Below are 13,987 nucleotides of genomic sequence, written 5' to 3'. Positions count from 1 at the left end.
AGGTCTGTTAATTGAGGTTAAACAGTATGTAATAAGACGTTAACAACAACTAGCACAGTATTAACACTACCACAAATATTCATTTTAATCATGCAGCTGAACCAGATAGGAAAAAGTAAAAGTTTCAAAAAATATGACACTGTATTTGCACATCACACGCTTTAATTCCAGTGTAAAAGCATCAGGATACATATAAATAGATTCACTTTTACTTAAATCTGTTTGTGAGCAATTATTCGTTATAATGGTAGTATTGCTTATAACTGCAATTTACATAATGACCGTGGTAATAGTTTTCAATGATTTATTACATTCTCTTTAGTTAACTCAAGAATGATGAAATTGCACATTTTGTAAATAAAGTCCAGAATATTAAAAATAATTTCATCATATCTTACAAGCCACAACATTGACGCTGATTGTCTTAATAAGGCCATGGATGACCAGGGTCAGCATGGTCACTCAGATCGGTCTGCAGCTACGCACACGAAGCAAAATGTGATACACTGTGTGCAGAGCTAAACACAAGTAAATGCGGTCTAAGATTTTCCAAGTAAACTTACAATCTTTTGTTCATGTACTAAGCATTGTCTGCATTTTACTTTAAGTACAAAAGAACTCCAATGAGAAAAAAAAAAATGTTTGTGCCTGAAATTATTCCCCACTTATCATTTAGTGTGTTTAGCCATTTTCTAGTAGTGTGCGAATGTTGAGTGTGTAAATGTATGCAACACTAAAGAGTAGTGTAGTAACAACCCATAATGATACATCAACATTTATTAGTTCAGATTTTTATAAACATAATATTTTTATGTTAAAACCAAACGTGGTATTAATGTTGTGGCTGATTGATGTGTACCGTAGGTAGGTTAGAGTGTGAGGGTGCAGCAACTAGAGCTACATATGTATTACAGACAAAGTAAAGCGGATCCTAAGGATGAGATCAGGCACTAAAGGTAAACAGTGTTCAGAAAGGCAGGAGATAAACACACAATCCCTCATGTAAGAAGTGATGCAGACTAGAAGACAGTTGAGAGAATCCGTAGTTTTTGGTCTGGTGTTATCAGCTATGAGAAACTCTTAAACAACACTCCTAACACTCTTCCAGTCATAAACACTGTAGAATAATGCTCACTGAGGAGAGCAGTATCTGCCAACAAAGAGAACACTCATGGTGGCATTATGTCGGATGAAGAAGAGGAACGGGTGGTCTGCGATGAAGGTGGCTGGACGCAAGGCACATCGCAGCATCATGATAGCTGCAGTGGCAGCTGCAGCCTCAGTTCCTTCCTCGTTGACCTCCACGAAAGCCTTGTGGACCACTTTTGACAGCACGAGGTCATTGGCCGGAGACATACCTGTGACAGAAAAAAAAAAAAAAAATGTAAGGATTTCTTCAGTAAATATATTGCTCGATCTCAACTCACAAGACAAGAATTTGTAACACATTGATGTGGAAGAACCTTTGTATTGACTAGTTGATCCACGATGAGCAAAGATGTAAAGAGAAATCCAATAGATGCATTGGGACACATTAGTGATGTATCCTCAGCTTATCAAGAGTTTAGCATTTGGAAACATCAGACATCCTTGCCCAGACAGGCAGCTACCTAGAAGCGCTATCTGCAGCCTCTGTGATGGTTCTGACTGAGCCAGTCTTCCCGGCCCCTGTAAATTCTAGCAGTGTGAAAACTCTGCGGTTGTCCACCAATCTCACGGTTGCAGGTTCAATCCCCGGCTCCTCCGGTCACATGTGGAAGTGTCCTTGAGCAAGACACTGAAGCCCAACTTAGTTGCTCCCAGTGAGTGTTGGCCAGCTGCATAGCAGCTCCCCCATCGGTGTGTGAGTGTGTGTGTGTGATTGTTAGTGTGAATGGGTGAATAAGAAGCAGTGTAAAGTGCTTTGAGAGGCAATAGGTAGAAAAAGCACTATATAAGTGCAGAACATTCACCATTTACCAGTACAAGCCTCTACAACCTACTTCCCCTAGTTGGCTGCAAGCTCGCCATCCTCTCTTTCGGCACTGTTCCAGAAGATTCTGGTAATTCTCAAGCTTTCTCTCATGTCCCCTCCCTGCAATCTCCTCATGGCACCATTAGTTCTACCAAGACGAGTTGTTTTGTTGCCTTTGATAGAACAACAATATCAGGTCGCTGTAGTGTTTAGGTGATGTGTGCTGGGAATCTAAGGTGCCTGCCCAGGTTGACCATCAGCTAAGTTTGCATGGTGACGAGTTGGCCTACTGTGGAGGCTGCTCTCCCGCCCTGACAAAGGCAATGGTTTTGCTAGGAAGGCAGTGATGGTTACTGTGGAGGTTTGCAGAGAAAACACTTTGTGTCCCTGCTAACTTGTTGGTTCCATCAGCCTGGCTGGTTCCAAGCACCTTCACACCTGCTCACACTTCTTCTTGGATGAGGTGGTACCTTTTTTTCCCCCCCTCAGGGTTTTTGGGGCTTCTTAGATTGTCACAATGTTAATGGACAGGGCAAAAAGGATGACTGAAATCATGCATCCACTAGTTGGTGCTAGTCAGACATTACTGACCCAGAAGTGACCCTCTGCTATAAGTGACCATAGTAATCCAAGATGAGGCCTTAAGAATTTACCCTACCTGAGAAATCACACTTTGTCTCGTCGAAGGCATCCTCCATGCCCATGCTAACGAGGACTTTTTTCAAGTCGTATTTCTCCTCCATCTTGAATCGAGGCAGGCCCACCTGGACCTCAACTTCATCCATCATGTCTGAACGGGTCCACTCATTAAAGTTCTCGTAAGTCAGTTCTTTCTCCAACTGGGTGTGGACACAAAATCAATTATTAGTTTGTTGTCATCTTGTGAGTTTTGTTATACGTGGGATTGTCTGTGTGTCCTGTGTGTCCTACCTTCTCCAGACCCATTGAATTGTCGTCGACATTAGTGGGCAGAAAAATGAGCATGCTGAGCTCCTTCCCTTTGTAAGGCATCTCCAGGATCTGTCCCACAAAGGGTTTCAAACATCACAGAAAATGATGTACATGTACTGTTCTGGCCAGTGGTGGTTAATATGTTATCAAGAGAGATTCTGGGATTACATGCGACATATAAACCACCTAGTTAGGTTATAAGTTTGACAGTTGTGGTAAACAAAGTTTAAAGTCCTGATGAATTAACTCAGTTGGATGATTACCTGGCAGCTGGCTTCAGGGATGTAGGTGAAGGGGAACTTGGCCTTCTGGTACATCATCTTCACAGGCTTAGTGTCATTCTGTAAACAGCATTCAGAAAAATCTCATTATGCTAAAATCCTGGCAACCTCACCTGCAGTGAGTAAATCGTGGCATCACTCATTGGTATGTCCAGAGGTAAAAGTCTGGTTTAAAAAACACCCAGGTGTTAAGTTACTCTCTGACATATTCCACAATCACTCCAAATTTATAATGGTTACACATGCGACCACTGATTAACCTCACATGGTTAAACTAGAATTAATACCAGTCTTGCAAAACAACACATGCATGTCTGTCCAGACTCAGGCTAGATGCAGCAAATACTTAGCTTTTTATAACTATTATTACATTTCTTCACTCAAAGACAGTTTTTACAGAGGGGATAACATTTGACCTTTTGCTTACAAAATGTCATAACTTAAAATTTTTATCCTATTAGACATTTCGTGACTTTTTTTTTTTTTTTTTAATAGTGTTTGGTTGTGCAGTCTTGAGCTACCTTGTTGATTCTAAACTGAGCATCACGTGTGGCGCTCTCCTGAAACTGCTTGTCCCAGTTGCCTTTGAAGTAGATGGCATTGACCAACACCAGCCGGGTCAGGTTGTCCAGCACACCTTTGGCCAGAAGATCCTTAATTTTGCCTACGAATTTAAAACACAGATTTGCAATGGTGGTAAATGATAAGAATATTTAGTTACAACACAGAAAAGTTTAGAGTCCTCTATTTCTAGTATTTACTAAAGTTTTTATTGATTATTTGGAATATAATAGGTACAGGTATATGCCTGTACAACAAAATTGAAATACTGTATTTTTCTTCCTGGGTTAAAATAAACTTCAGTGTGAAACATGGAGTTTAAGTCTGCTAGCTCTTGGACCATTTCAAACATGCACTGCTTTCCACTGATCTATCAGAATCTGAGCATGGTGGCTTCATGTCTTACTAGGTGAGACCCAGCAACATCTTTGGTTTAGTTTCAACAAGGCACAAGTCTGAGCATTAAAAGTCAAATTAATGGACAGGCTCATGTAAAAAAAATAAAAAATAAAAATCTTAATTACAGTTGGATATGATGAAGATATGCAGATGTGTGGGAATGTTTCGGTCTAGGATTCACCTTGTGTCGTCTTCTCCACCCAGTTGTTGATGTTGAGCCTTGCTGCCTCACTGCTGGTCTTGAAGTCCACAGATTCCAGTTCTGCACTGTAGTGCTTTCTAGTTTTTCCTAAGAAATCCTGAAAAAAGAAAAGAAAACTGGTATTATTTGGGGTTTCTCATCGTATCCAGGCTACCAATCTGCAAACGAAACCACACCTTATCATGTAAGTGCATGCTCACACTCACACACCTCAACAAACTGGTAAGACTTCTCCCCGTACAGTCTGTTGGCAACATTAAGGGAATAGGGAGCATCTGGTTTGTTGAGCTCATTCAACAGCTGGGCAAAGCTAGTGTGGACTTCATCATGAAAATCTTTGGTTTTCAAGCACTGCGAACAAAGCAGACAAGAGGTGTTAAATAGAAACCCTGATCCAATGTTAGATGTAATTGGGTTGGACAAATTGCCTGAAGAGTGATGAAAAACATTTTTGAAATACTGGAAAGTTATTGCTGATTTTCTCATTGCCTACGAGAAATGTGACCTTTACATTGTGCACAAAATATCAACACTGACTGGAAAATGTGGCAAAACCAAAAAACACATAATACAGAGTAAATACTTCAAATACCGTTTACCCATGGAAATACAAGCCCATGCTTTTGAGCTCACCAGAAAAACTTGAAGGCACACACACCATCCCTCCACCACGCTGTTACTTGCAAAGCAACAATTACATATGCTTATGTGTGTACACACTTTTTCCAAAAAATGTGCTGTTGTACTTTTGCTTCTAATCAGCCGGTTTCCTGCAGATTCTGCTTCTTACAGATAAACAGGAACCCAGGAAGAAACCATGCAATAAAAAAAAAAAAAAAAAGCACCAAAGACTACATTCCTTTGTATTCTTAAACACTGGGTGGTCTGGAGCTGTTGGACAGTCAACACACACCTTAAACCTTCAGTGAGGATCATATAGCATATAAAGCATATAGCTGGCCTAGTTCTGTTTCATTGCCATTTCTATACTAAAAACAGCTGCATACTGGAGACCAAGCAAAGAGAAAGTACAAAAACCACTGAAAGCTCTCAGTTTCTTTGTTTCCATGGAATCCCTCAGCACCTGACACCACCTGTTAGTAAAATGACACTCAGTTAAGCTTCGTCACCACCTTCGGCAGATTATGTGTCCGTTTGCTCTGGACCTGCTGTTGCATCTGCATCTGGTGGGCTTCTGTGCGTCCCGCTGTTTGTGCCTTAGTGAAGCGGAGGACCTAAGGGTGTAATCGATAGTGTCCACTGGTTATGTACAGGAAGTTAGAACATCTTCCAAGCAGAGATACATGGGCTGAGTCATTTCCCACGGCCCTTGTGCGTTGTGTTTGAAAAGAAAACTCCTTGAGACAGTTGCAGGATAAACCTCTCTCCTCCACAACAACAGAGAGATGATGTACAGTCTAATGTTCCTATTCACACTTCAACATTAACCACAGGTGGAGAGGAACTACTTACATGTCAGTAAATCACAAAACATATATAAATGCAATTAGTTGCAGTTAATTATGTATTTTTTCCCCTAAGCATTACAGTTACAAAATAAAACAGTAGTGATTAAAGAGGAGCTCATCTGAATATACCCTTCAGTAAAAAGCTTAAATGTATAATATAACATTTATTGTGTTGCTTTGCTTCTTTTCATAGTGCAGGTCTTCTTTGAAGTCAGCAAAGCTGTCAGGACGTATTCAAAGGAAACAATTTCAAAGGTAGGATGGTTTACATGGGCTCCAGTCATTTCGCAGTTTGCACTCCAAGTACGGGTTTGTGCAACCTCTTGTCTGTCAATCAAATCAATGCAAATTGCTCGGCAACAAAAGACCGCCATGCCTGGCTACACCCAGCCAACAACGCCAGGGTGGGAGGCCATGTTGTCGAACAAGGATTCCTTTCAGTGCTGGAAGATCGACACTTCTCTTTTAAAGATTAGCAATGGGCTGTGACATGACTGTACAGTGGAAAACTGTTTACCAGTGGTAAAGGTCAAACCTCAGAAAACAGGTCTAGTGATCAGGGTTTAGGACTGTTGTCAGGGTCCCACTGTCTAGTTTAAAATTTGTAGGACTTTTCAGATTTATTGCCCAGTTTAAAACATTTATTGGAAATGCAACAAAATGTAATAAGATACATAACTTTGATCAAGTAAATATGAATTACATTACTTATTACCCTTTTTTACAAGTAATCTCTAAACTAATACATTTGAAAAGTAACCTTCGCCACAATGAAAATAACCCAACCCAACACTGACCACACCTTGAGTACATCCCTTAACTTGTTGTGTTAACTTCAGTGTCTGGAGGTCAGCCAAATATAAGATTTGATAAATTGGTCTTTAAAACTTTCCAGAGCTGATCGGTGTTTCCAATGGGAAAGGTTCAGAAACTTTTTACTTTAGACGGAATAACGCTATCACCTTGATCAGACTTACAGTATGTGATACAGCGCCTTGAACACATTTGCACAGAAACACAGTCGTGAAGTTGTGCTGTACTATAGTAATATTTAAGCGAATCCTATTTACTTTAAATTTATACAGCTTTGCAAAACTGCAGTTTCAGGTGCTTGTTCTGTGTTGAAAGTATAGTAGACTGCGTATGCATAGTTCATGCATGACTGAATCTTTAGATTGACTGTTAGAGATAAGATTAAAAACCCAGATGAAGTAGTTCTTGACCCAGTCTTCTTGTTCCCATCAGCTATGGACTGACAAGAAACAAACAAAAAATAAACCCACCATTAGACTTTCTGGTTACTCGCTGCTGCAAAGTAACTAATTTGACATTGAAAACAAATCTAAAGACAAATGCTAAAACTTCCCTATGCTTAACTATATCACACACACACACACACACACACGTTTTGTCTTTGAAAACAGAACATGTATCACAGTAACTTTAAAACTCTATATTAATCTCTCCTCTAAATACCCCCCCCAAAAAAAAATCTTGCATGGAGGTGCTGACAAACTAATCAATGCTTATGTGGGATCATGATTACCACTGTCATCCATTGTACTCTTTGCCCAGCTAAGGAGCGGTTTCACATCTCCACGTGATTCAATCATCAAACGAGGCAGACAACTGCTTCATCTCCCAGAAAAACCTAGTCCATATAGATAAGTCACAATTTAAAAATCCCCCTGTGTCAGGGCTCCTGGCTTTGAACAATGAACTCTTTCACAACAATGCATAACACTCAATATCTAACCCCTAATGTGTCCCTGACCCCACCAAACAACCAGGTAATAAATGTGCTGATGTTGTGTCAGAGCACAAAAAAGATCCCAAACAGAAAACGCGTATGTAGTAGTGTCATCAAATGAATGATGACTGTATACTAACTGCCCACATTATGTAATAACTGTTTGATTCATTATAGCTCAGGACTTTCTCCTATCAAATGACAGCAGCCGTTTCCTAACTCCAGAGACACGGTGGATGATGGGTGAGGCCCTGCCCCTCCCACACTCCTCCGCCAGCATGTCATACAGTATACGGGTGTGACTCTCATTAATCAAAAGGTCACTGAAGCGTCTTGTGTTGCACAAAGTCAATTTCCACTTGCATTACAACAATGTTTGTTGAATATGTGCCACGAGATTTCTTAATCCTCAAAGTGTAGTTTATGATTTAGAGCACTACTTTACAACCCTGGTCCTCAGGGATCTCTGTCCTGCTTGTTTTTCAACTATTGCCCTACCCACTGTGGACTACTTTGATCAGGTGTGTTCAGTTAATAAAAATTTGAAAGGGAAAATTTTGTTTGCCTTCCCTCACCCCACCTTCAACTACAGCGCATTCACAGCACTTTTTTTTATTATGTTGCAACCTTATTCCAAAATGTATTAAAGTGATTATTTTCCTCACAATTCTACAAACAACACTATTCGCTGCCTTTGCTTAATACTTTGCTGAAGCACCTTTGCACCAATTACAGCCTCAAGTCTTTTTAAATATGATTCTAAATGCTAAATGATCTGCACTTATATAGTGCTTTTCTACCTATTGGTGGGGGAGCTGCTATGTAGCTGGCCAACGCTCACCAGCAGCAACTTTCGGTGTCTTGTTTAAAGACACTGGAGAAACGGGGCTTGAACCAGCAACTGGGGAATTGGTGGACGACCGCTCTATCTCCTGCAACACAGTCGCCCCTAATGCCACTGCTACAGGCTTGGCACACCTATTTTTGGGCAGTTGCCCCCATTCTTCTTTGCTGTACCTCTCTTCCAACTTCTGACTGATGCAACACACACCTGGTAATATGCAGTGAGTAGTGACGGGATAGTTGGAAAGCAAGTTGTGAAGGGGTCCCTGTGGATTAGGGTTGGGAATCTTTAATATAAAGCTTTTTTCCGTATAAGTATAATTAATTTTATAAGTTTTAATTATAATTTTATAAATTAAGCTTTAACATTGGTCCTTTGAAATCTCCATTCCTTTTAATAACTTGGGAATTAGATCTACCACTGTTGTCACTGAAAGCTACTGTTTGACTGAAAACGACAAATGCAAATTCACATCTACAACAGCACATAAGTGGAACTGACAGGGTGTAGACTGCTTTACTGTACCGAGATCGTTATTGCCCTCACACTCCCATATTATGGATTATGTTCCTATAGAAACACAACAAAGGACTTTACCCTCATTAAGAGATAGTTCCATTCTTCCTGACCCCATTTCTGAGCAGAATTAGACAAATATCTTCCATGTTGGAGATGCCATCAGTTATTCTGAACAGCAGATGAACATCAGAGTACAAGATTATAATCTCAAAATCTAACAGTGTATTTATGCATTATCCGATGGTGCTGTTCACAATATAAAGCTGAACCTGTTGCACTAACCTGCATTGTGCTTTTATTGGCATAGGTGTGTACCGTACCTCTGACATCTGCGTAAGTGTGTTGCCTCTGGACCCCAGCATCACCATAGCCAGGGCTGAAGAGATGCTGAACGGAGAGTAGAAGACATTTGCAGTGCAGTCATCACCCAGTTTTTTGAACAAAGCCAGGGAGAAGCTGGTGTTGGCTTTGGAGAGTGGGGTTGATGATGCCATTGTGTCTGCAGGGAGAGGATGACAAAGTATTATTAAATGCAACACAAGTTTCAAAAATTACCCCATTAGTATCTGACTTTGTTGCTAAAAGTAAGAGAATGAGTGAAATAGTTGAAACATCTTCAGTAGACTCTAACTCTCACTGTGGACCAAACTCCAGTGAAAGCTGGTTGTTTTACTAATAAAAGCTTTGTCTAGATTATAGAAATGCTTGATAGTAAGACATTGTATATGCTGGTTGGTTCGGCAATGTAACGTTGCTTTCATTAGAGTTTAACTGAAATTAACAGAATCCTTTTTTTTATATGAAATACGGTTTCAAAAACAGCCTTAAGGATTAACATCTTCTCCATGTCTGCACGTTTGACAGAGTGACTTTTCACCTTAACAATAACACATAGCCTGGGCCATAGAAAAAAATCTATCAAACACACAAACACATATTAAGTTAACGTTACGTTTCATACAGAGCCATGCAATACAGATATGCTTTACAGCTGTATGTACAGCTGTGTCCTGCTGTGACAAACCTAATCAGTCAGTTCGCCTACTTACTGAGAGACACTTGTCTTTAGTCCTGGGGTGATCAGCAGTTTTTCGCTCACAGGCAGGTTTCAGATCGAAGCATCATATTTATTACTGCAAGCGGACCCGCCCTGAAACTCTTCCGCAATCCACTATGTCCACTACGGAAGCCGACATGTGCGCACAACTTTTATTCGCTTTTTTCCTGCGACCATCGCTAAAATAACATTCTTGAATACAAAGTTGTAGCTGGAGGCAAAGCAGTGTTTATGTCAAAATAGGGGTTGAATGAAAAAAGTAAATTCATCTTAAGTCAATAAAAAAAATAGCAATTATTAATGTTGTTTAAAAAATTTTGAATAATAGTTCACAAAATAATATTAGGCATACTATAATATTCCAAATCATATGTTTGACTGGACCATAAACTATACATACTGTATATACAGTATACATGCTCTGGACAGAATAACCTACTGTATGTGTAGCTTAGTACCCTAAAATTCCTCTGCTCTCCAGAGCAGACCTCCACCTCTCTAGATTTTCCTCCACCTGCTCCCTGCTCTCGCTACAGATCACCCGGATCACCTGCACCACTCTAACACACTTCTCTGCCGCTCCAGACGTCCTCATAAAATACCACAGCTCCTCTCTCTGCACCCTGTCATACGCTTTCTCTAAATCTACGAAGACACAATGCAACTCCCTCTGACCTTCTCTGTACTTCTCCATCAGCATCCTCAAAGCAAATACTGCATCTGTTGGACTCTTTCTAGGCATGAAACCATATTGCTGCTCATCCTTTCCCATATATCTCTCTACCTCTTAACCTGTACAAACCCACTTCTCCCTCCTTACACTGGATCTCCCTGTAATCCTGTCTACCCTCTTCAGTCCTCTCAGTGTCCCACTTCTTCTTAGCTAACCTTTTTCCCTGTATACACCAACAAGTCTCCTTGTCCACTTTCCTCTTTCCTCTCGCCACCAGTCATTTTACACATCACCATCCTGTGTTGCCTGGCTACACTCTCGCCTACCAACACTTTACAGCCACTGATCTCTTTCAGATTACAACGTCTACACAAGATGTAGAGTCCTTCTACCTCCGCTCTTATATGTCACCCTTTGTTCCTGCCTCTTCTGGAAAAAAGCCATTTCCATCCTCTTTGCAAAGTCTACCACCATCTGTCCTTCTCTGTTCCTGTCCTGACGACCAAATCTGCCAATCACATTCTCATCACCTCTGTTCCCTTCACCTACATGTCTGGTGAAATCTGCTCCAGTCACCACTCTCTCATCTCTGGGCATGCTCTGCATCACTTCATCTAACTCACTCCAGAACATTGAATATCATGTCTTCAACTTCCAGCTTCAGACTCATCACCCTGTCTGAAACTCTTTTCACCTCTAGAATGTTCCTTACAAGCTTCTCTTTCAGTATAACTCCTATTCCATGTCTCTTCCTATGTGACCCATGGTAAAACAACTTAAACCCTGCTCCTAAGCTTTGAGCCTTGCTACCTTTCCACCTGGACTCCTGCACACACAGTGTATACACCTTCCTTCTCTGCAATGTCCACCAACTCTTTAGCCTTCCGCTTTATAGTCCGAACATTTAAAGTTCCTACTGTCAGTCCTACACTCTTGACTTGCCTTTTCTCTCTCTGCCCATAATCACGCCTTCTTCCTCTCCTTCTTCGACCAACAGTAGCCCAATTTCCACAAATAACGCAACCTCAGTTATACTAAAATGACAGTTTTCAGGGTTTATATGAGAAATCGTAACAAACCCAGTTACACTAAATAATGTTGAACTCAATAGTATTACTGCTTTGGCGACTGGACAGCTGCGGGTGATGTTGGCTACTGTCCTGAGGACTAACTTTAGTTCTCCTTTTTCCTGACCTCCTGACCCTGGCCAGCAGTGTGTCCCCTGAATGGCCTCTGTGTCATTGTGTCAGCGGGAGTGGGCTTTATCAGTGGAACACTGCCTTTAGACAGCACACTTTCTTTGATAATATCAACATTTGATGCATCTAAAATACCATATAACTGAAACTAATACAAGTTAACTGTGAGTAAATATCTGCAGTTAGCATTTTCCATAACCAGCAAACCTGTTGTTGACTTTATGGTTGCTATTCTACATAATAGAGATACATAGTTGTGTCTCAGGAGATGATGGGGTGGTGTTACGATAAAATAAATGTATATCCACGCATTAACAGAACACAGGGACAGGGAACAATAACAGCAGTATCAGCGCTCCTCCTGCCATAAGTGTATTTCCTCACTTCCTGTTTCTTCTCACTGTGTTGGGTTTTTGCTGAAGGACTGTTCTGACTAAGGAAGGACTGACTAATTGTAGCTGCTGTCTTACCTAAAAAACTGATTTCTCTGCACAAGGACTACTTACCGAGGTGTAACATACGCTGGTACTACACAAGCACCTGGTCTTCTAAAACATATAACTAGCTTACATTAACTAATTCCAAGTTTAACTTATCTTAACTCCGCTAGCTTAGCAGTTAGTTGTTAGCAATGGCTTCTGTGTCTCCCCCTGTCCAGCTCTGTCTCCCCCTTGGACCAGCAATACACAGCTCGGGAGGGGAATGGGACACTTCGACATATAGCCAGAGCCGGGGATCAAACCGCTCACCCTTTAGGTGAGTGAACACCTACCTTTACCAACTGAGCTATAGCCGCCCCACTTGGATTATCCAGAGAATGTTGAAATAATCAAAGCTAACACTCTGTTTGGGAGATTTGGACCAGATGCTCGGGTTCGGCTCCTGGAGCAGTGTGAGTAACTGATGACACAAGACAGTTATCATTTACTTAACAACAAGGCAAATATTTCCATTTCAATAACAATTTCTTTATCTCTCGTTAGAGAACATCACTTTATACAAATAGTAACACAAAAAAACATGCACATGCAATAAAAAAGTAAGAAAACTCTCAGGAAGTTTTACTTCTGTTAGTGTAGGCTCACACCAATGAGCATAAGGGTTTAATCCCAGAGTTCCTCACTGTCCTTGCAGCATTTACCGAAGAGCAGATAAATTCAGAAGTTATCCTGCTACTCAGGCAGGGTTTCCACAGTTCACTGTCCATCCAGGGGAAATCAAATGCTCTCGACTTGGGTGTTCATCACTTGAGATCAGCTCGCAACAATCAGCTCGCCATCCTTGGACTTCTTTTAACATCTCTTTTGTTTATTAGCAAATGACATATGCAGACATTCTGACAATCATATGAAGTTACTGACCACATATTGATATTTCAGCCATGGTCATGCAATGAGCATCTTCTTCACCTTTACAACATTATAAAAAAAACAGCATCAAGACACAATTTCCTTTTTACTCAGCCTATTTCACACGCTACATCTACTACACGCAATAATATATCATTTATTTGTGCTTGTCTCATTTTATTTCAGCCCATCGCCAGCCGTGACTAATTGCAACACATACATCAACTCTGGGAAGCTGGACTGACCAGGGTCGGCACACGCTGATGTACGGAAAAGTCTCCAGGCTTTTACACATGCATGATGATGATCGACAGTCATTGTTAGGGTTTGTTAATTGTTTCCAACATTAAATAGTTAACATTATACTAATACAGTCCTTGCAGATCTAGGTTTAACTTGTTTTCCGCAGGTGCCGTATGGTTTTCAATGCACTTGGCGTAATGGTAAACAGATCTCCGTGAGACATACCTGCAGATCCGAATGTCATCATGTAGGAAAAATGTCCAACAGGAGTTAAAAAAAAGCAGCAGCAACTGCTCGTTTGGTTTGTTGTTTCTCAGGGAAGAAAAAAACAGGATATTTTGACCACAAAGTTTAAGCTGAATATACCTTTAGAAAAGACTCATAACAGAGGTGTGATGTGGAGTGACAGGGATTAAAGGATTTCTAAGGGGGTTGGAGGGAGGGGGTGTTTTCCTAACTGATTTGAATATTAGGCCCAAATGGCCACGTGGATGTCACGGATGTCACGACGGATGGCACTTGGTTTGGTCATTATG

At 40.8% G+C, this 13,987-nt stretch overlaps 1 protein-coding gene across 2 annotated transcripts; it reads right to left on the bottom strand.

The window, feature by feature from the left end:
• Positions 1-144: 144 nt before the first annotated feature.
• Positions 145-10,125, bottom strand: LOC137104776 (leukocyte elastase inhibitor-like). Of its 2 annotated transcripts, XM_067486447.1 has the most exons (10): positions 9,980-10,125; positions 9,251-9,429; positions 5,482-5,583; positions 4,559-4,699; positions 4,328-4,445; positions 3,708-3,850; positions 3,169-3,246; positions 2,885-2,974; positions 2,613-2,793; positions 145-1,358 (listed from the first exon to the last, which is right to left on the bottom strand). In XM_067486447.1, the coding sequence occupies exons 2-10, from the start codon at positions 9,422-9,424 to the stop codon at positions 1,132-1,134; spliced, it is 1,254 nt and encodes a 417-aa protein (XP_067342548.1). In that variant the 5' UTR covers positions 9,425-9,429; positions 9,980-10,125; the 3' UTR covers positions 145-1,131. The 2 variants fall into 2 exon arrangements, with proteins under 2 accessions (XP_067342548.1, XP_067342550.1); XM_067486449.1 differs by lacking the exon at positions 5,482-5,583.
• Positions 10,126-13,987: the final 3,862 nt, after the last annotated feature.

This window comes from Channa argus, chromosome 19, assembly GCF_033026475.1.
Source record: "Channa argus isolate prfri chromosome 19, Channa argus male v1.0, whole genome shotgun sequence".
Taxonomy (NCBI): Eukaryota; Metazoa; Chordata; class Actinopteri; order Anabantiformes; family Channidae; genus Channa; species Channa argus.
This window is presented reverse-complemented; position numbering and strand designations above follow the sequence as displayed.

What these genes read in the sequence shown, in the direction of transcription:
- LOC137104776 (XM_067486447.1), bottom strand. Translation starts at nt 9,424, where the DNA reads ATGGCATCATCAACCCCACTCTCCAAAGCCAACACCAGCTTCTCCCTG. An exon ending in AGTCTTACCAGTTTGTTGAG is followed by an intron (nt 4,446 to 4,558) that starts GTGTGTGAGTGT and finishes TTCTTTTTTCAG; the next exon opens with GATTTCTTAGGAAAAACTAG. An exon ending in GGTGGAGAAGACGACACAAG is followed by an intron (nt 3,851 to 4,327) that starts GTGAATCCTAGA and finishes TTAAATTCGTAG; the next exon opens with GCAAAATTAAGGATCTTCTG.